At 42.1% G+C, this 25,079-nt stretch overlaps 1 protein-coding gene across 3 annotated transcripts in view; it reads right to left on the reverse strand.

Annotated features, from left to right (window-relative positions):
- The window catches only part of kidins220b (kinase D-interacting substrate 220b), a 151,315-nt gene that overhangs the window by 94,086 nt on the left and 32,150 nt on the right, over positions 1-25,079 (reverse strand). For all 3 annotated transcript variants that reach the window (XM_078213179.1, XM_078213178.1, XM_078213177.1), the window contains exons 2-6: positions 24,920-25,047; positions 23,724-23,822; positions 23,517-23,615; positions 16,463-16,561; positions 8,478-8,579 (exon numbers count right to left, since the gene is read on the reverse strand). In XM_078213179.1, coding sequence (XP_078069305.1) covers positions 8,478-8,579; positions 16,463-16,561; positions 23,517-23,615; positions 23,724-23,822; positions 24,920-25,027 — 507 coding nt within the window. In that variant the 5' untranslated portion in view covers positions 25,028-25,047. The remainder of the gene's footprint in view (positions 1-8,477; positions 8,580-16,462; positions 16,562-23,516; positions 23,616-23,723; positions 23,823-24,919; positions 25,048-25,079) is intronic.

The raw sequence follows: 25,079 nt of genomic DNA on the forward strand, positions 1-25,079 counted from the left end.
CATGAGGCAGCCATACTTTTCGAGCAGTGTTATGGTCTGCAATAGCAGACAAAGCCCAAAAATTGGAGCACAAAGCACAAAAATCATTTAGACTCTGCATTAGTGTAACTGATTTCATCTCCAAGAATGAGAGGTGATCTCACTGAAATGTATCAGATTCTCAAAGGGCTTGACAGGGTAAATGCTGAGAGGGTATCTCCCCTCATGGGAGGGTCTAGGGCCAGAGGGAATAATCTCAGAATAAAGCAGCACCAATTTAAGACTGAGATGAGGAGAAATTTCTTTTCTGAGGGTTGAATGTCTTTGGGACTCCTTGCCATAGAGAGATTTGGGGACGGAGTCATTGTGTATATTTAAGGCTGAGACAGGTAGATGTTTGATCAGTATGGGAATCAAAGGTTACAGGGAAAGGGCAAGAAAGTGGACACGAGGAGTGCATTGGATCAGCCATGATCCTACTGAATAGCAGACCAGGCTCGAATGGCCTACACTTGTTTCTTTACAAGGTTAGGAGTTAGGAGAGCAATAGTGGTGGGGGATGCATCGGTTAGAGGCACGGACAGGCCATTCTGTGGGTGCGAACGGGACTCCAGGATGGTAGTCTGCCTACCTGGTGCTGGGGAAATTGATGTCTCCAAGCGGATAGGAGGCATCTTAAAAGGGGAAGATAAAGAAACGGATGTCATTGTACACATTGGTGCAAATGACGTAGATAGGAAGAGCAGGGGGATCCTACGAGAGCAATTCAGGGAGTTGGGAAATAGACTAAAACGTAGGGCCTCCAGGGTGGCCATCTCTGGGCTGCTCCCAATGCCTCGTGCCAGTGAGGCTAAGAATAGGGAGATAGTACAATTGAATGCTTGGCTAAAGGACTGGTCCAGGAGGGAGGGCTTCATTTTCCCAGATCAATGGGAAGTTTTCAGGAGAGGATGGCACCTGTACAAGAAGGACGGGTCACAACTAAGTTGGAAGGGCACAAATATCCTGGCTGGGAGTTTTGCTAGTGCAGTTCGGGGGGGTTTAAACTAGTGTGGCAGGGGGAGTGGGGATCAAAATATTAGGTCTACAAGTGTAGAGGCTGGGGACAAGCTTGGGGCTGGGATAAGGCTGGCAAAGAAGAAGAGCACTCTGGGGGAGGATAACCTCACTGGGCCTGGAGGTCTGGAGTGCTTATACTTCAATGCAAGGAGCGTAGCAGGTAAGACAGACGAACTTAGGGCCTTAATGCTCACGAGGAATTTGGATGTGGTTGCGGTGACAGACTTGGTTGAAAGAGGGACAGGACTGGCAGCTGAATATTCCGGGGTACAAGTGTTTTAGGCGAGACAGAGGAGGGGCCAAAAGAGGTGGGGGAGTAGCAGTATTAGTTGGAGAGCATATTACAGCGGTGCAGAGGGAGGACAATTCAGAGGGGTCGTGTAACGTGTCACTCTGGGTGGAGGCTAACTTTAGTGGGATTAGGCAGAAATTGGCAGCTCTTGATTGGTAGAGGCTGTTTGAGGGTAAATCCATATCTGGCATGTGGGAGTCTTTTAAGGAACAGTTGTTAGGGCTGCAGGACAGGCATGTGCCTGTAAAAAAGGATAGGATAAGATTCAAGAACCGTAGATAACCAGGGAAATTGAGGGACTGGTCCAAAAGAAAAGAGAGACGTATGTTAGGTCCAGGCACTAAAAACGGAGGGAGCTCTGGAGGAATACAAAGAAAGTAGGAAAGAACTCAAATGGGGAATTAGAAGGGCAAAAAGGGGTCACGAAATGTCCTTGGCAGACAGGATTAAGGAGAATCCCAAGGCATTTGATTCATACGTTAGGAACAAAAGGGTTGTCAGGGAAAAAATCGGACCTCTCAGGGACAAAAGTGGGGAATTATGCTTGGAGCCCAAAGAAGTAGGGGAGATCCTAAATGAATACTTTGAGTCGGTATTCACAAAGGAGAGGGATGTGTTGACTGGGAGTGTCTCGGAGGGGAGTGTTGAACCGTTGGAGAAAATCTCCATTACAAGGGAGGAAGTGTTAGGTTTGTTAGAGAATATAAAGACTGACAAATCCCCAGGGCCTGATGGAATCTATGCAAGGCTGCTCAGGGAGACGAGAGGTGAAATCGCTGGGTCTCTGACGCAAATCTTTGTCTCGTCACTGGACACAGGTGAGGTCCCAGAGGATTGGAGGATAGCTAATGTGGTCCCGTTATTTAAGAAGGGTAGGAAGGATAACCCGGGTAATTATAGGCCGGTGAGCTTGACGTCCGTGGTGGGGAAGTTGTTGGAGAAGATTCTTAGAGATAGGATGTATGCACATTTAGAAAGGAATGAACTCATTAACGATAGTCAGCATGGTTTTGTGAGAGGGAGGTCATGCCTCACTAACCTGGTGGAGTTTTTTGAAGAAGTGACTAGAATGGTTGACGAGGGAAGGGCCGTGGATGTCGTCTATATGGACTTTAGTAAAGCGTTTGACAAAGTCCCTCATGGTAGGCTGGTGAAAAAGGTTGGATCTCATGGGATAAAGGGGGAGGTGGCTAGATGGGTGGAGAACTGGCTTGGTCACAGAAGACAGAGGGTGGTAGTGGAAGGGTCTTTTTCCGGCTGGAGGCCTGTGACTAGTGGTGTTCCGCAGGGCTCTGTATTGGGACCTCTGCTGTTTGTGATTTATATAAACGATCTGGAAGAAGGTGTAACTGGGGTGATCAGTAAGTTTGCGGACGACGCGAAAATAGCTGGACTTGCAGATAGTGAGGAGCATTGTCAGAGGCTACAGAAGGATATAGATAGGCTGGAAATTTGGGCAAAGAAATGGCAGATGGAGTTCAATCCTGATAAATGCGAAGTGATGCATTTTGGTAGAACTAATGTAGGGAGGTGCTATACGACAAATGGCAGAACCATAAAGGGTGTAGATACCCTGGCGGACCTGGGTGTGCAAGTCCACAGATCCTTGAAGGTGATGTCACAGGTGGAGAAGGTGGTGAAGAAGGCATATGGCATGCTTGCCTTTATAGGACGGGGCATAGGGTATAAAAGTTGGGGTCTGATGTTGCAGATGTATAGAACGTTGGTTCGGCCGCATTTGGAATACTGCGTCCAGTTCTGGTCGCCCAACTACCAGAAGGACGTGGAGGCTTTGGAGAGAGTACAGAGGAGGTTTACCAGGATGTTGCCTGGTATGGAGGGGCTTAGTTATGAGGAGAGATTGGGCAAACTGGGGTTGTTCTCCCTGGAAAGACGGAGGATGAGGGGAGACTTAATAGAGGTGTATAAAATTATGAAAGGCATAGATAGGGTGAACGGTGGGAAGCTTTTCCCCAGGTCGGTGGTGACGTTCACGAGGGGTCATAGGTTCAAGGTGAAGGAGGGGAGGTTTAACACAGATATCAGAAGGACATATTTTACACGGAGGGTGGTGGAGGCCTGGAATGCGCTGCCAGGCAAGGTGGTGGAGGCGGACACACTGTGAACGTTTAAAACTTATCTAGATAGCCACATGAACGGAGTGGGAATGGAGGGATACAAAAGAATGGTCTAGTTTGGACCAGGGAGCGGCACGGGCTTGGAGGGCCGAAGGGCCTGTTCCTGTGCTGTATTGTTCTTTGTATTTCTTATGCTCTTATGGATTTAAGTCAAGACACTATGCCAGTGGTTCCCAAACTTTTTTCACTGGGCTGCACTTTCGGAATAAAAATTTGCTCGCGCCACACCAAATTTTTTATTGATAAGAAATACATTCAAAAACAAAAACAACTCCTCGCAGTGCTTGATTCATAACATAGAACACAACTACTTTATAATATCATGGGACATCCAGAAAGTATAAAACAATGCATCACTTGATGATCTTGCTCTCACTTTGGAAAAATATCTATCCAGGTTTAAATGTTTCTTTGATTGTCCTTGAATCTTCCCGCCACACTTGCCATCCTCTCTCGCAGCACCAGTGTGGCGCGCCGCACCCTTTGGGAACCACTGCACTATGCAGTTACATAAGGTTGGCAAGTGATACATTAGCTGCACAAATACATTTCATCAAACTATTTTGACCAAGTGGTGTTTTGTTCATTATTGTTGACCAAGTATTGCTTGACAGCATTCATATCATTCATGGATGTGGACATCACTAACAAAGCCAGCATTTATTGCCCATCCCTAATGATCTTCAAGTTGCGAGATGCCTTCTAAAACCAAAGCAGTCACTGTGGTGTGAATACACCCAAAGCTGTTGAGTAAGGTATTCCAGAAATTTGACCTAGTAATGACAAAGGAATGGCAATTTATTTCCACGGTAAGATGGTATGTGGCTGCGAGGGAAATTTGCAGGTGATGGTGTTTAGATAATATGCTTCTTTTTTATTCTTTCTGCCAAAATGGACAATTTTACATTATACTCCATTTGCCAGACCTTTGCTCATTCAGTTAACTTATCTATATCCCTTATGACCTCTTTACAACTTAACTTTCCTACATATCTTTGTCATCAGCAAATTTACTAACAGTACCTTTGAAATCATTTGTATAAATTGTAAAGAGTTAAGGCCTCAGCAATGATTCTTGTGGAACACCACTCATGACAACTTGCTAGCCAGAAAATGACCCATTTATGCCTACTGTTTCCAGTTAGCTAACCAATCTTCTATCCATGCCAATCTATTATCCCGTACATGAGCTTTCATTTTCCACATTAACCTTTAATGTGACACCTTATCAAATGCCTTCTGGAAATCCAAGTACAGTACATCCACCAGTTTCCCCTTTATCCACAGCACAACTTATTTCCTCAAAGAACTCAAATAAATTAGTTCAACATTATTTGCTCAACACAAAACCCTCAGCCTGTTTACCTTGAATTTATCGAAGTACCCTGCTATAACATCTTTAATAATAGCTTCTAACATTATCCCTATAGCATATGTTAGACTGACTGGCCTGTAGTTTCTTGCTTTCTGTCTGCTTCCCTTTTCAAATAACCAAGTTAGATTCACTATTTTATAATCAAATAGAATCATCCCCAGATCTAGGGAGTTTTGGAAAATTAAAACCAATGAAGCTTATTAGCCATTTATTTTAAGACCTTAGGATGAAATCCATCAGATGCAGCACTCGCCCACAGCACTGACAATTTGTTTAGTACCACTTCCCTGGTAATTCTAATTTTCGAGTTCCTCTCTCCCTTCCATTTCCTGATTTACAGTTATTTCTGGGATGTTACTTGTATCCTCTATAGTGAAGACCAATGGCAAATACCTGTTCAATCCATCTGCCATCTTCCTATTTTCCTTTATTAATTGCTCAGACTCAACTTTCTTGGGACCAAACCCATTTTGTTAACTCCTTTAAAATATCTCTGGAAACTCTTAATATCTCTGTCTTTGTATTTCTAGCTAGTCTTCTCGTACTCCAATTTTTCCTTCATTAATCTGTTAATCAATCCTTGCTGCTTTTTATATTCAGTTCAATCTTCTGACTAGCCAGCCATCAATGAGTAATGATATGCTTTTTCTTCAAGATTGCTACTACTTTTAACTTTCTTAGTTAACCACAGATAGTGGGGCAGCATGGTGGCACAGTGGTTAGCACTGCTGCCTCATAGCATCAGGGACCTGGGTTCAATTCCGACCCCAGGTCGCTCTGTGTGGAGTTTGCTCATTCCCCCCATGTCTGCGTGGACTTCCTTCGGGTTCACCCACATTCCTCTGATGCTCCAAAGACATGAGGGTTAGGTTGATTGGCCATTGTAAATTGCCCCTTAGTGCCAGAGGGACTAGCACGGCAAATAGGTGGGGTTACAGGAATAGGGCCTGGGTGGGATTGTTGTCGGTGCAGGCTCGATGGGCTAAATGGCCTCCTCCTGCACTGTAGGGATTCTATGGCAATGGCTCTTCCCCTTGGAATCTTTCTTTCCCATTTGAATATATCTATTTTGTGTATTCTGAAAATGTCTGCCACTGCATCTCGATTGACCCATCCCTTAACTTAACTTCGGCATGGTGGTACAGTGGTTAGCACTGCTGCCTCAGTGCCAGGGACCTGGGTTTGATTCCTGGCTTGCGTCATGTGCAGAGTTTGCACATTCTTCCCGTGTCTGTGTGTGTTTCCTCCGGGTGCTCCGGTTTCCTCCCAAAGTCCGAAAGACGTGCTGATTAAGTGCGTGGGCCATGCTAAATTCTCCCTCAGTATACTCAAACAGGTGCCAGAGTGTGGTGACTAGGAGATTTTCACAGTAACTTCATTGCAGTGTGGATGTAAACTACTTGTGACTAATAAATAAATAAACAAACTTTAAACTTTAATTTGCCAGTTCACTTTTGCTAGCTCCATTTTTATGCCCTCATTTAAGTTTAAAATACTAGTCCTAGGCCCAATCTTCTCCCTGAAACTGAATGTAAAATTCAATCATATTATGATTGTGACGACTTTGGGGTTGCCTTCACTCCGAGGTCATTAATTAATCCTATCTCATTGCACAATACCAGATCATGTATAGCCCACTCGTTAGTTGGCACCAGAACATTCTATTCTAAGAAACTATCGCAAAAACATTCAATGAATTCCTCATCTAGGCAACCTTTTCCCATCTGAGTTTTCCAGTCGCCGTACCTTTCTGACAAGCTCCCATTCTTTCTTCCTTTATACTTCATCATACCCTGTGGTTACAGTTAGGGATCCTGTACACCACTCACAAATTACTTCTTGCTCTTATCATTTCTTATCTCTATCCAAACTGCTTCTATATCTCAGTTTTCTGCCCCAGGTCATCTTTCTCTATTACACGAAAACCATCATTAATTAACAAAACCACCCTCCATCTTTTCCTAGCTTTCTGTCCTTCCTAAATGTCATGTACCCGTCAACATTCAGGTTGCAAACTTCCTTAATTTCTGGTCTCAGAAGGAGGTGTAGATCATCCCAGTGGTACAGCCCCCACTTTCCCCAGTCCTGGTCCCACAAACTGGAACCCACTTCTTCCACAACAGTCTTTAGAGCCACATTTTGAGCTCTCTAATTTTATCCTATGCCAATTTGCACGTCTTATTTAATAATTCAGAGATTATTACCTTTGAGGTTCTAAAAGAAAAATAGGAAAGGCAGCATAGTGGTCACGTTATTGGACCAGTAAACCAGACCTGGGGACACAACTTCAAATCCCACCACTGTAGCTGGGGAATTTAAATTTTAGGGATCAGGCAGGTAAGTGGAACTGATCCACTTCAGATCAGCCATGACCTTATTGAATGGTGGGGCAGGCTCGAGGGGCTAGATGGCCTACTCCTGCTCCTATTTCTTATGTTCTTATTTTTTAATTTAGTGCCTAGCTCCTCATACTCTCTTTGCAGAACTTCTTTCCTAGTCTTATCTATGCCACTGATACTTACATGGATCACAACTACTGAATCCTACCCTTCCCATTGCAAGTTCCCTTGCAACCCTTAAATCGATATCCTGAGCCCTGGCACTGGGCAGGCAACACAATTTTCTGGATTAACCCTTAACTGCAGTGAACAGTATTTTATCCACCTGACTATGTGGTCTCCTATCACTATCATATTCCTCTTCATTCCTCCCATACTTCACTTTGGTGCCGTGGTCAGTCCAGTCACCCATCAGGAAGTCCTTCTCCTCATCCACACAAACAGCAAGAACCTCGTAGCCGTTGGACAAAGTCAACGGTTGAAGTTCCTCCATCATTACATGCTGGTTCCACTTACCTGCCCAACTTGCAGTCACATTTTCCTGTCCCTGACTGATGTGCAACTCTGAAATTCTGCCCAACCTAAGCGGGTTGACTGCATACCTGAAACAAAGCATTCAGATAACTCTCCCCCTCTCTGATGCTCTGCAACTCAGATATCAGCACAGTAACTCAGAGCCGAAGTTGCCCAAGCTGCAGATATAGATGTCTGGGACATCCTCACCATTTTGTCCAATCTTATTTATTTAGTTAGTCAATGAGTATATAATTTACACAGATAAAATAATAGAAAGTTGCACTCGCCTAGCTTGGAGAAAAAGGAGGAAACTCACCCACCATTGGAGGCTGGGCACACCTCTTTTTCCAAGCACTGGATTCCCACTTGAACCAAACTTCCAACCCCTCACTCAATCTATGTCTCACTCTGGCGTAGTTTGGTGTCTCCATGCCCCTCAGGGCCATCATGCTGCTGTCCAGGAAATTCACTCATACAAAATTGAAAATTTCCGTACCATCTTAATTAACCTTTATCCCAAAATGTGACACACTCTACTGGTATCAACAGAAATACAAACTATAAACCTCAACACCTTACCAAGAATTACACTGACTAGAAGAGACTACTTCCTTTTCCATTTGGGCACAAATGTCTCCTTGAAGCAGGTATCTTAAAAAACCTAACATAAATCTGTTAATCTGGATTTTCTGAATTTATCAAAGAATACATTTTGTTACATTTCAATGCAAAGGTTAGTGCTAGGATATCTTATTTTGTGTAATCTATTACATACTTACTTTATCAGAACAATTGACTTTGGCTCCATGTTGCAGTAGAAGTTCAACAATTTCATGATGACCTCGTCCAGCTGCCCAAATAATGGGGTAAACACTATATTGCTGATGAAAATGTGAAACTTCATTAAATCGATTATCGCAGCATATTAAAGGTATTACAAGAAGAAGTAAACATGCAAAAGATGAATATCATAAAGTATTTAAAATATACGGTTAAACACAGCCAGCTTTTATTGTTGTCAATGCTCACTGTTGCTACTTTTGTGAAATTGACAGCAATAGCTAGTGTCTATTCATGCATAGTTACAAAATTGTTTAGAAAAATATTTATATTTCAGCTTTTACCTTAATTCTGAATATGCCCCAACCTATATTTTGCTTTCTTTAAAATCATAAAAACTGATGATAAAACCTGCTTGTTACTTCTTGATTTGGTGTCCATGAGAATTCTTCACTGTGAATGTCTGCTTAGCGACACCTTTTTGTGACTGGGAATTATCAATGCTTAGGAGCAGTGAAACATTTTGGGAAAAAAAGCAGAGTGGGTCATAAAGGGGCATTGGGAGTAACAAAGGTGATGTCAGGAAAAATACTGAAATGAGAAACACTATCTGAATGCATGAAAAGTTTGCAACAAATTAGATGAATTAATAGCAAAGATGGGGTTTAATAGGTTTTAGGTAATAACACAGTGACAAGCCTACAAAGTAACCATGGTTGGGAATTAAATATTGCAGGATGCATAACTTTTAGAAGGGACAAAAACGAAATGGAAAAGCAGGTGGGATATCCCTGATAATAAAGGATGGGATAAAATCAATATAGACAAAGGAAAGCAAGAAATAGAATCAGCTGTGTTGGAGTAATGAAACAGCAATGGGCAGAAAACATTGATGGGCGATGTTTGTAAGTCCCCAACTGTATTTGTAATGTAGAGTCAAGTATAAGTCAACAAATTAGAAATGCAGGCTATAAGGGTAATTTTGCAATCATGAGGGAATTTAAATTTTAAGTAAACTGGACAAATCAAATGTGTAATAATAGAATGAATGGTGGAAATCATAGAAATCATAGAAACCCTACAGTGCAGAAGGAGGCCATTCGGCCCATCGAGTCTGCACCGACCACAATCCCACCCAGGCTCTACCCCACATATTTACCCGCTAATCCCTCTAACCTACGCATCCCAGGACTCTAAGGGGCAATTTTTAACCTGGCCAATCAACCTAACCTGCACATCTTTGGACTGTGGGAGGAAACCGGAGCACCCGGAGGAAACCCTCGCAGACACGAGGAGAATGTGCAAACTCTACACAGACAGTGACCCGAGCCGGGAATCGAACCCGGGACCCTGGAGCTGTGAAGCAGCAGTGCTAACCACTGTGCTACCGTGCCACCCTGTGGATTCATGGAAATGTACACAAGATAGTAACTAGATCAGAATGTCGATGAATCGACAGGGAACAAACTATTTTGGATGAGCATTGTGCAATGAGAATATGGTTCATTAATAAACCTAGAGAAAGGAAAGGGACCATAATAAAATAGAATTTTATATTGAGTTTGAAAGTGGGTTAGTTAGCCAAAACTTGGGCCGGAATTCTCCGGCCCCGTTCACACCAGCAGGAATCTGTGGTCCCACTGGTAGCACACCCTCAGGTTTCCCTGCGGCATGGGGTGGCTTCAATGGGAAATCCTATCAACAGCGGCAGGACCAGAAAATCCCTCCACCAACGAACGGCATACTGCATCCCACTGCCGAGAAACACACGACTGGTTGGCCAGAGAATTCCGCCCTAGGTCTTTGGACCAAACAAAGAAAGCTACGTAGATATGACGGTCGCGTTGGCGAAGACAGATGACATTAAATGATATAATAGTGAACAAACCGTGGCTAGCAATTAAAGAATACATCATTTGAAAAATAAGTACACTTTAAGGCACAGAAAACTTGATTCTAATACCATTAACAAGAATATCCTAGGCTTGCTATAGTCTAAGGTAAATAAAATGGCTAGAAAAGCAAGATGCACTACTAAATAATAATGGTTGGGTACAGTAAGCGAAGTTCGTGCCGTCTTGGCTGACATCGGCTCAGGTCAAATTTCCCGTGCTAAAGGTCTTGGAGTTCAAAATGTTTTTAGATATGTTTGGTTTTTGGATAAAAAGTACTCAACCTGTATTAAGCCTGAGGGTTGGGCCAAATTTAGAATTGAGAAAAGCAGGACCAAGAAACTGAAATGAGAACATGAGAGGAGGGCTAGCAAGAGATGTAGAAACAGATTGTCTGTTTGACAGTCACCATACAAGTACCTATTTCTAAAGATTTGCATAAAGGAAAGATAAGTGAAAATAATATAGGCCCAATTAGGAGGCAGAGACAGGGTAAATTTATAACCAGAAATAAAGAAATTGCAAAAATGTTAGTCAAATACTTTGCATCAGTGTTCACAGTTGAAGATGCCATATAAAATTCCAGAAATAATGGAAAATCAAAGGTCTAGCAAAGATGAAGAATTTAAATATTGTAATACTGGAGAAATTAATGGGACTAAGGGCAACCAGTCCTTGCAACTGGACAACCTGAATTCTAGTGTTTTAAAAGGTAGGTGCAGAGGTAATGGATGCAATCGTTCTGATCTTCCAGAATTCCTTAGATTCTAGAACTGCGCTCAAGAGTTGGAAGGTTGCCCCACTATTTAAGAACAGAAATGGAGAGAAAACAGGGAGCTCTGGGCCAGTTAGCCCAGCAGTGGGTAAAATATTAGAATCTACAATTAAACTTGCGATAACAAGACACTTAGAAAATCATTATATGGATTAAGCAGAATCACTGTGCATTTAGGAAAGGGAAATTCTGCTTGACAAACCTGATAAGAGAGAGAAAACGGGAGAGAGAGAGAAAACGGGAGAGAGAGAGAAAACGGGAGAGAGAGAGAAAACGGGAGAGAGAGAGAAAACGGGAGAGAGAGAGAAAACGGGAGAGAGAGAGAAAACGGGAGAGAGAGAGAAAACGGGAGAGAGAGAGAAAACGGGAGAGAGAGAGAAAACGGGAGAGAGAGAGAAAACGGGAGAGAGAGAGAAAACGGGAGAGAGAGAGAAAACGGGAGAGAGAGAGAAAACGGGAGAGAGAGAGAAAACGGGAGAGAGAGAGAAAACGGGAGAGAGAGAGAAAACGGGAGAGAGAGAGAAAACTGTCTGTGTGGAGATTGCACATTCTCCTCATGTCTGCGTGGGTTTCCTCCGGGTGCTCCGGTTTCCTCCCACAGTCCAAAGATGTGCGGGTTAGGTTGATTGGCCAGGTTAAAAATTGCCCCTTAGAGTCCTGGGATGCGTAGGTTAGAGGGATTAGCGGGTAAATATGTGGGGGTAGGGCCTGGGTGGGATTGTGGTCGGTGCAGACTCGATGGGCCGAATGGCCTTCTTCTGCACTGTAGGGTTTCTATGTTTCTATGGGAGAGAGAAAACGGGAGAGAGAGAGAAAACGGGAGAGAGAGAGAAAACGGGAGAGAGAGAGAAAACGGGAGAGAGAGAGAAAGCGGGAGAGAGAGAGAAAACGGGAGAGAGAGAGAAAACGGGAGAGAGAGAGAAAACGGGAGAGAGAGAGAAAACGGGAGAGAGAGAGAAAACGGGAGAGAGAGAGAAAACGGGAGAGAGAGAGAAAACGGGAGAGAGAGAGAAAACGGGAGAGAGAGAGAAAACGGGAGAGAGAGAGAAAACGGGAGAGAGAGAGAAAACGGGAGAGAGAGAGAAAACGGGAGAGAGAGAGAAAACGGGAGAGAGAGAGAAAACGGGAGAGAGAGAGAAAACGGGAGAGAGAGAGAAAACGGGAGAGAGAGAGAAAACGGGAGAGAGAGAGAAAACGGGAGAGAGAGAGAAAACGGGAGAGAGAGAGAAAACGGGAGAGAGAGAGAAAACGGGAGAGAGAGAGAAAACGGGAGAGAGAGAGAAAACGGGAGAGAGAGAGAAAAAGGGAGAGAGAGAGAAAAAGGGAGAGAGAGAGAAAAAGGGAGAGAGAGAGAAAAAGGGAGAGAGAGAGAAAAAGGGAGAGAGAGAGAAAACGGGAGAGAGAGAGAAAACGGGAGAGAGAGAGAAAACGGGAGAGAGAGAGAAAACGGGAGAGAGAGAGAAAACGGGAGAGAGAGAGAAAACGGGAGAGAGAGAGAAAAAGGGAGAGAGAGAGAAAAAGGGAAAGAGAGAGAAAAAGGGAGAGAGAGAGAAAAAGGGAGAGAGAAAAAGGGAGAGAGAGAGAAAAAGGGAGAGAGATAGAAAAAGGGAGAGAGAGAGAAAAAGGGAGAGAGAGAAAAGGGGGGAGAGAGAGAAAAAGGGAGAGAGAGAGAAAAAGGGAGAGAGAGAGAGAAAAAGGGAGAGAGAAAAAGGGAGAGAGAGAGAAAAAGGGAGAGAGAAAAAGGGAGAGAGAAAGGGAGAGAGAGAGAAAAAGGGAGAGAGAGAGAAAAAAAGGGAGAGAGAGAGAAAAAGGGAGAGAGAGAAAAAGGGAGAGAGAGAGAAAAAGGGAGAGAGAAAAAAAGGGAGAGAGAGAGAAAAAGGGAGAGAGAGAGAAAAAGGGAGAGAGAGAAAAAGGGAGAGAGAGAGAAAAAGGGAGAGAGAGAGAAAAAGGGAGAGAGAGAGAAAAAGGGAGAGAGAGAGAAAAAGGGAGAGAGAGAAAAAGGGAGAGAGAGAGAAAAAGGGAGGAGGTTATTACACATTAGGACTCATTGGATTAAGGAATTGATGTATCTATATTTTGCTATATAATGGCACAGATTGTCACTTCACTAGTAATGCAGAGACTCAGAGCAAGGTCAGGGGCCCAGATTCAAATCCTGCCGTGGGAAATGTGATCCACAGCAATGTGGAGGGCAGTTAGAAACAGGCAATAAATGTTGGCCCAGCCAGCGGTCTTATAAAATGATTTACAAAAAAATTATATTTGCATTGGTTGATGGAATGAAAATAAGATTAGGAATAAATCGGATATTTTCACATTGACAGGGTAGAACGAATGCTGTGCTGCAAGAATCAGAACTTCAGCCTCAGCTATTTACAATCTATATTGATGACTAAGCGTAACATTCAATTCTGTTGACAATATAAAGTTAGATGGGTAAAGCAAGAGACAGTTCACAGATTAAACTACAGAAGGATATTAACATGTTGAGTGAACAGGTAAGAACATAGTAGTTGGAATACAATGTGGTGACGTGTTAGAAACATAAAGGCAAATACATTTTGACTGGAGAAAGGATGGAAAATACTTGCATCCAAGAAGTGCCTGGGTGTCTTGTACTTGAATCAGAGACAGTTACTATGCAGGTACCTCAAACAATTAAGGCGACAAATGGTATGTTGGCTTTTGTTGCAAAGTGCTTGGGGTACCAAGGGTAAAGGAGTCTTGTTACAGTTATACAGGTCATTGGTGAGCCACATTTAGAATAGAGTGTGGCTTAGGCGTCCATTTCTAAAAACAGATATACTTGCCCGAGAGGGAGGTACACTGAACTAGCTCCTGAGATGAGGTGATTATCCTGAGGAGCGATCAAGTAGACCAGGCCTGTATCCCCTGGATTTTAGAAGAATGAGAGGTGATCTCATCGAAAGAGACAAAATTCTTAAGGGGCTTGACAGGTTAAAGATAAAAAGATTTTTCTCGACCGGGGAATCTCGAACACAAGGTCAGTCACAACTTCTGAATAAAGCGTCTGCCATTTTAGAACCAAGGATGAGAAAGAATTTCTTCAGTCAGAGCGTTGTGAAACTTTGGAATTCACTGCCCCAGAGCTGTGAATGTTCAGTCATTCAAAACAAAGGTAATGCATTTTGGGGTATTAATGGAATTAAGGGATCTGAGGATAGTGTGGGAAGGTGGAGTAGAGATACAAGATCAGGCATGAGCTTGTTGAATGGTAGAACTGGCTCGATGGATCACATATCCTACCTAATTCAACTCCTATTTCTTATGTTCATTGCTGACCGCAAAATTTGGGTACAAATAAGTTTAATTTAAATACAACACAATAAATGACTAGGATAGCATGTCGGGCAGGATAGCAGATGTAAAAATCAAAATAAATCTGATTCTATAATGATAAGCTTCGTGAGGCATAGTGCCTCTCAAAATTCATATCAGTCATGGATATCTTCTGGCATTCACTAGTTAGTTGCGCCCTCCAAACGTATTGCTTTTATGGGAGTTGATTCACATTTCTTTACATCTATTCACTTGTATGATACCATAGCCTAGGGGAATTACAATGGCATGATCTTGTGATTTGGGTCAAGTACATGTCTTTGGTATTCGTATTTAATTTCTTCAAAGTAGGCTGAGCAAACATGGTAAAATGAAACTAGGAACATAGAAATAAGGCAAAGTTTTTTATATCAGGTGAATATAGAAAAATTAGTTATAATCAGATGTTTATTTATTTGTTCACAGGATGTGAGCACCATTAGCAAGGCCAGCATTTATTTGCAATTCCTAATTTCCTTGAAAAGATGGCGTTGAGATGCTTTCTTGAATCCCAGAAGTCCATGTGGTGTAGTATACCTGGCAGGAAGCGAGTTCCAAGATTTTGATCCAGCAGCAGCGAAGGAACAGTAACATAGGGAATGATTCTCCCATCCCGACCTGCAACTTTTCTGGCAGGTCGGGGTGGAAGATGGCCTTGTTCCGGGATTTGCGCATGCGCCAGGAACGCGTGCACGTCTCTCAGAGCCGGAGAACAGTTGGAGACCAGACCACGCTGGAAACCGGTGGGACGACAGGTAAGTCATTTGAATCTTTTTTTAAAAAATATGTTCTAAATGTATTTTAAATGTCATTATTGGGAACTTACCGGTCCCAATTGAAGCTCCCGCTCTGCCAAGAGTACTTCAGCGGATTGCCACTTCCGTGGGGGGGGAGCACAGGGCTGGCCTGGGAATTGTTGTGGGGTCCGCGATTGGGCCATGGGGGTGGGGGGATGGGGGGGTGCTGCTGGAGAGGTAGCACTATGGGGTCCTGGGCTGGCCAGCAATTGAGAGGGGGGAGTCTGACAGATCGGAGCCACTGCGCATGCACAGAGTTCCAGAACTGTCAGACTCCGGTGTGAATAGGCGCCCCCCCCCGCCCCCCCCCCCCCCCCCCCCCCCCCCCGCCCCCCGGGATTTAATGAGATTCACGATCTCTGCAGTGCACATAGTGGGGAGATTCGAGTGAGAAGTTGAACTGCCAAAGCAGTCGTAATCTAGAACAGTTTTCCCGCCAATTCAGCGCTTTTGGGAGAATCACCCCCATAGTTCCAAGTTGGGACATTTTGTGGTTTGGAGGGGAACTACAGCTGGTGTTCCCAGATTGGTGCATGAGCTGCCCTAAACCTAAAACAGCTGAGGAAAAGCATGGTCTGAAAGAAGACATAAAGCGAGTATTTTTGAGAGTGGAGTTTGGAATCACTTGCGTGACAATCATATGGAGGAAATTTGAGAAACCTGCACAGGATCGACTGAGTGGCATCTGCCACTGGGTTTCAGAGTGGGATGTTGTCTGACTACAGTTAGTCTGTTGGGTTGCAGGGACTGTTTTATTGAGAATATTATAGCACAAGATAGATTGTGTAACCTGTGATATCCTTGAAATCTGTTTACATTCGTGAAAATAAGGGGACTGAAGGAATATTGTATTATACTCCTGTAGAATAAAGGCTTTTTTTGGTGTTATAAACAAATTGACAGTACTGAGCCTCTGTTTACCAAAAAAAAGTAAAGTCTTATGGTCTTCTGAGCCAGGGTTCCAATTGGGATCGCAACACAAATTTCAGACAGATCTTTTCTAGATGGCAATAGAATGTGTATTTAATTTAGCTGCGCGTAAAATAACAGGCGGAGACCGAAATCAAATCAGCTGAAAAGCAATTATATCAAACGAAAAATCTATCATTGAATGTAATAAATTCTTTTCATAAATATTCAATAAATTCTGCTCCAGCATAATTCAGAAACAAATTGCTCACCTGTCCAGTAATATTTGGATTTGCACCTTTCTCAAGAAGTAATCGTGAAATTTCTGTATGACCTTTGTACGCTGCCCACATAAGGGCAGTCCAGCCACCCTGCAATATCCAAAATAAAAAAGTTATCAGCTTTTTAAAAAAAAAAATCCCCCCACTCCCTCATAAAAATGATAACAGAAACAACATGTTGCAGGCAAGTCTCTGGTATCAAATCATTCTTAATCGTTTTAGCAAAGGTTCGGAAAAATACCCACTTCATTGAACAAAGAATGAATTCAACATCAAATTTCCCATGCATCTATTACTTCACCTACAAACTAACCACAAATTCTGTAAAAATCATCAAAAGCATTTGCCCAATTCAACATTTACTCTACACAGACTTCATCTGAAAAATAGACTGCAGCATTCTTCTTAAAAAGCAGTTCTGTTTTACTCTTGCCATTTTTCTTTTACATTAAATTATTCTATTCTTAGAAGGAACTCAAGATACTTTGCTGGTTTAATTAGAAACATATTCTACACTTGTAGGATATAACTTGCCAGTACAAACTGAAAACATGATTAGGTTTTGTATTCAAGCCAACAGAAAACATTTCATAGCTACATTATAAAATGTCCAAGTAAGTAACGTCCTTTCAGAACATGACATTTTTCACTTCTTCCCTTCCTTACTTTCCTTAACACTTCCCTTGACTTAGAAGGCAGACAAACAAATGACTGGTTCAAAAGCACCCATTAAAACAGATAATCATAAGTCTGTTTAGAACATCAGCCAGAGGCAGACTGTTCTCCTTCCGAGAAGGAATTCAGTCTCAACATGCTATTATTACTTCACATTAGCTTGACTGAATTCTAACTCTAGGAACCACAAAAAGAGTTCATACCCAATCTCACTTTGCTGCAGTTTACTTGCTGACCAATATGTTACCCCCATCAGTTTAAAGATTAGGCAAAAAAATTGCACTATAAAGTTATATTAAAAACAATTCCTACAAAAGCACTGATCTCAATTTTCTTTATTGTGCATTACATGCAAATGGCAAGGATCAATTTTATTACTGCCATACCTATACACTTCCAATTACATGCAAAGAAATAAAATCCCTTTGTTAATCTTAAGAGCCAATGAGGGTATTAAAAAAAAATTGCTTGCCCGAATTGATAGTTAAAAACAATCGACTGGCAATTCACAACTTTTTTTTCTTTCACGGGACATGGGCATTGCTGGCTGGGCCATCATTTTTATTGTCCCGGCCAGCAGTTTTATTACCCATCCCTAATTGTCTTTGAGAAATTGAGGTGAGTTGCCTTCATGAACTGCTGCAGTCCATTTGGTGTAGGCACATCTGCAGTGTTGTTAGGAAGGGAGTTCCACGATTCTTAACCTGTAACAGTGAAGGAACTGGCAAAATTGGACTGGATGGTGTATGATATGAAGGGAAACTTGCAGGTGATGGTGTTCCCATGCGCTTGTTGCCCTTGCCCTTCTAGGTGGTAGCGGTCATGAGTTTGGAAGGTGCTATCAAGAGTCTTTGTTAGTTGCTGAATGCACTTACTCCTGCCACTGAGCATTGATGATGAAGGGAATAGATGCTGAAGGTGGTGGATGGGGTGCTAATCAAACAAGCTGCTTTGTCCTGGATAGTATTGAGCTTTTTGAGTGTTGTTGGAGCTGCACTCTTCCAAGCAAGTGGAGTGTTCCATCACATTCCTGCGATGTGCCTTGTGAATGGCGAACAGGCTTTAGGAAGTCAGGAGGCGAGTTACTCTCCACAGAATTTCCAGCCTCTGACCTGTCCTTGTAGCCACAGTATTTATATGGCTGGACTAGTTCAGTTTCTGGTCAATGGTAACCCCCAAGATTTTGATAGTTGGGGATTCAGCAATGGTAATGCTATTGAATGTCAAGGGGTGATATCTCGATTCTCTCTTGTTAGAAATGGTGATTGCCTGGAACTTGTGTGCCACAAGTATTACTCGCCACTTATCAAGTCTGAATGCTGTCAAGATCTTGCTGCTTATGGGCATGAACTGCTTCAATATCCAAAGATCACAAATAGTGCTGAACATTGCTGATGATTGCACACTTCTGACCTCATGATGGGAAGAAAGGTCATATGAACATATGAAAATAATTGGTGGCCTACCCTTGTTCCTGATGAAGCAGCTGAAGTTGACTGGGTCCAGGACACTACCCTGAGGAACTACTGCAGTGATGTCCTGGGACTGAGATGATTGACCTCCAACACCACAATCATCTTCCTTTATACAAGTATGACTCCAAACAGAGGAGAGTTTCCTCACTCCCAATTCCCATTGAGTCCAGTTTTGCTTGGACTCCTGGATACCACAATCGGTCAAATGTTGCCTCATGCTCACCTCATCTCTCGAGTTCAGCCCTTTTGTCCCTGTTTGGACCAAGGCTGTAATTACGTCAGGAGCTGATTTCCCTTACAGAACCCAAATGGATTGTCAGTGAGTAGGTTATTGCTGAATAGGTGCCACCATCAACAACACATTTCCATCACTTTGCTGATGGGCCAGTAATTGGTCAGGCCGAATTTCTCCACATGAACTAAGGGTGCTGGACTGATTGGCTGGAGTGTTGCCATGGAGAAAGCAACAGGGAAATCAAGGCTCTCCAAGCTCCTGTATAATTAAAAAACTGCAAAGCTTGAACACATTCCTTTTATTTACAGAGAACAGCTCCTTGTGTATGAATATATGTCAAGCAAGCATAAATCAACCACTTTATTAACTCAATTGATTATCTTAAATTGATTGTGTAACTATAATCACATTCAGGATTGTTCAGCAAGTGTTGCCCAATCATGGAATCACATCAAACTGTAGTTGTGTTTTGGGTTTTGCAAAGCAGACTGGTTGTGCATGGTCTGAATCCTACCTATTATGAACAAAGGAACATTCAAACAAAGGAACGTCCAATTGCCAGGACGTATGACCTACATACAGCCTGGCATCACACCAGCACTGAAATTCATTTATGACATTGCTCAATTCTGCAGTAAGCAGAACATCTTTTTGGACTGACGGCAGCATCCTATTAGTGGAAAATACCACTTGCATAGTCACTGCATAAGAGCAGCATGAAATGACTTGCTTAACCCATTGTTCAAATTAAGATACTTTGCCTTTCTGGGTAATTTGAGGGTGGACCAGGTAACTTTTCAGGTACGTAAATAGAGGCCATTGGCCTATTTGAGAGTTTGTGCAATACACAGTGGACAATGATCTGATCAGGATAGCAACTGTCCTACAGCTTCGCTGTAAAGTGTTCTATTACTGCGCCAAGCTTACACGTTAAGCAAATGACTGGGTCCCTTGTGACAAGATAGCTGACAAGACCAATCTTATAGTGCAGCAGTAATTCCCAATCTTTAATATATGTCATGGCACACCTCTAATTTTAAAAAAAATTGAGGCACACCTATTTTCTCTGAACTGCCCTTTAGTAAAAGACTTTTTGGGGGCAATTTTCAGCTAGTGTTCACCAGAGAATGGCGACATGGGCAGAAAATCCAGAGGGAATCAGGAAACACAGGTTCCCATGTCTTACTGTGCCTGAAATCCAAAAATCTGATTTCCACCAAATAATGCTGAGCACCAATAGCTTCAGTTCTAGCTATTGGAAAACCTGGGCCATTGACTTGAATTGCATTGAATTCTCACTAGAAACAGGTAAGGTACCAGTGGGGAGGCGGTGGTGTACTGGTATTGTCACTGGTCTAAAGACCTACGGTAATGCTCTGGGGACCTGGGTTTGAATCCCACCACTACAGATAGTGCATTTTGAATACCTTAATATTTTCTATATCATCTCCTTGTTTTCCTAATTTCATTTTTATTTTGTTTTATTACTTTCTATACTCCTCTAGGCTTTCTACAATGTTAAGGTTCTTGTGACTGGTATAAGCTTTCTTTTTCTGCTTCATCTTACCTTGTATGCTTCTGGATAGCCAGGAGGTTCTAGATTTGGCAGTACCGCCCTTTTTCTTTGTGGTGATGTCTATACTATGCCCATAGAATCTCACTTTTGAATGCCTTCCACTGATTTCCCTTCTAGTAGCTGTATCCAGTCCAATTTTGCCAGTTCACTGCTCTCCCCATCTCCTCGTCTTCATCCATTTGCCCATCTTCAGTTCCTGAGACTAATCTAGAATTGCGCCCCCTCACATTGGGTTTGTAACGTGCTAGCTAAAAAGGTTCTCTTGAATGCAGTTGAAAAATTTTGTGCACTCTGTGCCCTTCACACTATTCATATACAGTTGTGTAGTTGAAGTCTCCAACTATTATTGCCCTATTGGTTTTGCACTCAGAACTCTGTCTACATATACTCTTTTCCATTATTTGGGGGTCTATAGCACATTGCTTGCAGTGTGGTTGCTCCTTTTTTATTTCTGACCTCAACCCACATGGCCTCATTTGGTGCTTCATTTAGTATATCATCTCTCCTCACAGCTGTAATGGATTCTTTAATCAATAATGCTACACCCCCACTTTTTCAGCCCCCTTTTTAACTTGCCTGAAAACTCCTTATCCAGGGAGCCCTCTTTAAGCCAAGTTTCCATTATGGTCATGATATCGTGTTGCCATGTGTCTACTTGTGCATTCAGCTCACCGACTTTATATTTACACCTTTAATACTGCCACATTCCTGTGCTGTACATTTTTTAACCTGTGCCTCTTGTCTTTCAGAGTCACTCACTAATTTTCCTTTTTCCATTCCTTGCTCTGAATTTGCCCTCAGGTTCCCATCCCCCTGCCAATCTAGTTTAAACCCACCGCTCCAACAGCACTAGCAAATCTCCCCGAGAAGATATTCGGCTCAGTCCTTTTCAGGTGTAGACCAGCTTATACAAAACCCATCTTCCCCAGAACCGGCCCCAATGCATCAGGTGTTTCGTGCCCTCCCGCTTTCCAGCCATGGTTTCAATCACTCAATTCTCCTATTTCTATACTCACTAGCACATGAAACAATGTGGAATCCTGAGATTAGGAGGTCCTGCATTTCAATATCCTTCTTAGCACTCTGAAATCTGCTTTCACGAACTTATCTCCTTTGTTACCAATTACTTGGGTAGGAATGTGCCTCCCCAGAAAAATGTCCGACACCTGCTTCATGACATCGTTGACCCTGGCAGCAGGGAGGCAACATACCACCCTGCAGTCACATCTACGGCCACAAAAACAGCTGTTTGTTCCCCTAACTAACAAATCCCCTGTTAGACCTACTCTTCCATTACCTTTCCTTCCCTCTGGTACAGTATAGCCACCTATAATGCCACAAACTTGGCTCTGACTGCATTCCTCCAAGGAACCAACACTGTCACTAGCATCCAAAACAGGAAACCGATTGACGAGCAGAACCCCAGGGAACACCCGCACTACCTCCTTAATTCTAGTGGACTGCCGAGCAGTCACACATTCCCTTTCTGCCCCTTCTGCATTAGACGGCTCCATCTCAAAAGTGAATTTAAGTGAGGGGAAGAGTTTATGCAAAGAAATCTGTACACAGAACTGAAGATTCAAAGATCGCAAACTTATCACCTATACATTGGAAACACGTATGGGCTCATTCCACCAAAAAAGTGTTTCTCATAGAAATGTTAGTGAGCACTAGGCTTAGACATGAATGCCATGGCTAAACCATCAATTTGTACACATATGATGTCATTCAAACTGAATTCAAGTAGTTAAAATCAATAAGCACAGATTCAGAAAATGATGGAGTGTCTACATTGCCATGGTACAGCAATGTGGGACAAGTGACAATGGATTCCTTGAGTGGTACATTCAAAGTAAGCTCAGAATGTTGATTGATTACATAGACAAGACATTGCTAACAATACATAGGCCATGTGTATTCTTCGAGCTTGGGGCAGAGGCAGAGTGCAAACCATCCTGCAGGACCACAGCTATCCTGATCAGATGATTGCTCACTACTCAAACTCATAAATGAGCCAAGGCCACCCTGTTTATACCTGAATAGTGCTTGGTCTACCTCAAAATACCCTGGAAAGGCAAAATATCTCAAAAATTTGAACAATGGGTTAAGCAAGCCATTTCACACTGTTACTATGCAGTGATTACTTGAGTGGTATTTTCCACTAACAGAATGCGGTCATCAGTCTAAAAAGACATTCTGTCTACAATAATGTTGTACGTAAATTTCAGCGCTGGTCCAATGTCAGGTATATCGGCTATATGACTCCATTATTGGCTGATTGAATCAAACAGCATGTCCTTTGTTTGTTCGTAACAAGCAGAGTACAGGCCATACTCAACCAACTCACACTTGCAAAACCCAAAATAAAACATCTGCTGTTAGTTCTGCAATTGTAAGAGTTTTAACAACACCAGGTTAAAGTCCAACAGGTTTATTTGGTAGCAAATACCATTAGCTTTCGTAAGCTAATGGTATTTGCTACCAAATAAACCTGTTGGACTTTAACCTGGTGTTAAAACTCTTACTGTGTTCACCCCAGTCCAACGCCGGCATCTCCACATCAGTTCTGCAATTGGGCAGCACTTGCTGAACAATCCTGAATGCACTCATTACTACACTAACAACTAATTTAAGGTAATTAGTCTTGCTTGTAACGTGGTTCACTTAAGCTTGCTCGAAGCAACATACATTTAGTGCACAGAGAACCATTCTTTGCAAATAAAAGGAATATGTTCAAGCCTTATGCCTTTTTGAATTACCCTATCAGGGACCGGTAGTTCCCTGTTGCTTTTGCCTTGGCCAATAAGAATCAAGTCTCTAGCCAATCAATAGTCTTTTCTTCTGTTGATCAAATTAGTGTAATTGTTTGAAATTTGGCAGTGTGTTTGTGCTGATGACTGAAAGATGAGAACATTTGGCAACATGTCTTTCTTTTTTCAGCAATAGTAGTTATAAATTCAGTCTTTATTAACCCCAACAACCAAAAATAATTATCCTCTTCATTCTAACAACTCAGAATAGCTCCTCACAGGCAACTCCACAGATTATTTTTCACAAAGGAATATATTTTTGCTTTAAACTTACCATATCTCTGTGCTCCAGGTTGGCATTGAAGTGAATGAGCTCGCTCACAATTTCTAGGTAGCCTTCCTTTGCAGCCGAAATAAGAGCTGTCCAGTTATCCTGCCAAGTAAATAATATCAAGTAAGAGCAATTTTAAAAATATGTTTAAACAAAACATGAACAATGCTATAGTTACTCAGCTACTGGAATTACGGTAAAAGTACTCACAGCATCTTCCAGATTGCAGTTAGCTCCCCTCTTGAGCAATTCTTGCACTATTTCCAAATTCCCTTGCTCTGCTGCCAGCATTAACGGAGTCTGCCCACTCTGCAATGTAAAATTCTTAATCAGTATCATAAAGATGCAATGTTCAACTGTGAAATTCAAAAGTTTGATACATATTGAAGATGTTTAAGTATTTTTTCATTGCAACATTAATACGCACCTTATATCCTTCTGCCATTTCACACTATTTTTAGAGCATACAGCAAAGCAAACAAATAGACTGATCAACTAACACACCTCTTCAACAAGTTCAGATATTAAGTGAAGATCAGCTGTCTCAGCTTAAACATACTTCTCAGCATGCTTGAACGTGTTCTTTATTAAGAATGATTAATGTAGTATTTGAAAATGCAAAGCATTTTGTTAAGTGTGAAGATGTAATACCACACTTAAAAATTGAGGTATTCCCAACACAAACCTAACTTTTGAGGGAGAAAAATAAGGACATTATACCAAAATTCCACTCAATAGCAAGACTGTAAAGTTCCTTGTATTTGTTTACCTTAACAGTGGTCAGTCAACAATGTGGGTGTGGCAAACTTCAGGCTCCAGTCTGACAACAGCCTATAATTGTGGTTACACCCACATGACTGGATAAACAAATACATCAAGCTTTACATGACTAAGGAAACTGGAGAAAGACACTTGGCCCAATACTAAGCACTTAACTAACATTAAAGAATATAGTAGAGTTTCGAAACATTGCATTTGGGCTGTCTGTTTATATTTACTCCAGTAGAAGCTAAAGCAGCACACAAGAAGCCTAGTTAACATTGCTGATGCTTCAAAAAGAGAGCGTATATTTTTTTTAAAAATTGGTCCCATGCAGCTTTCACACATTTTCTACCAACCAGTACAGAAGGGCAATTTTGTTCATTTCTTGGCTAGGCTGTGGTTGGTAGGCTGAGAATTTAGCAGTTCTAAACTATTAACAAAATAATAATTTCAATATCACTCAATAATTTTATTTTAATTGCAATTAAGTTTTGAATTCACTATCCTTTACTTGTTAATTAAAAATGAAAAGACACATTCAAACTATTTAGTTAACAGAAATCTGCATTTTTAAATATCTCCAGCACATTTCAGTGCCATGGAATAAAAAACGGTGTGAAATTTTCATGCAAATAACTTCCCACCTCATTCCTTTCATCCACATCCTTGTATTTCTCCAGCAATGCCTTTAAAGCAGTGATATTCTCCTCTTCAACATAGGTCAACAGACTATGGGGCGTGACAGCGGCCATTATTCAACCTTCAATTATACCTACAATGTTAAAACAAAAATTTACAACACTT

The sequence above is a fragment of the Mustelus asterias genome, chromosome 5, assembly GCF_964213995.1.
Source record: "Mustelus asterias chromosome 5, sMusAst1.hap1.1, whole genome shotgun sequence".
NCBI classification, from domain to species: Eukaryota; Metazoa; Chordata; class Chondrichthyes; order Carcharhiniformes; family Triakidae; genus Mustelus; species Mustelus asterias.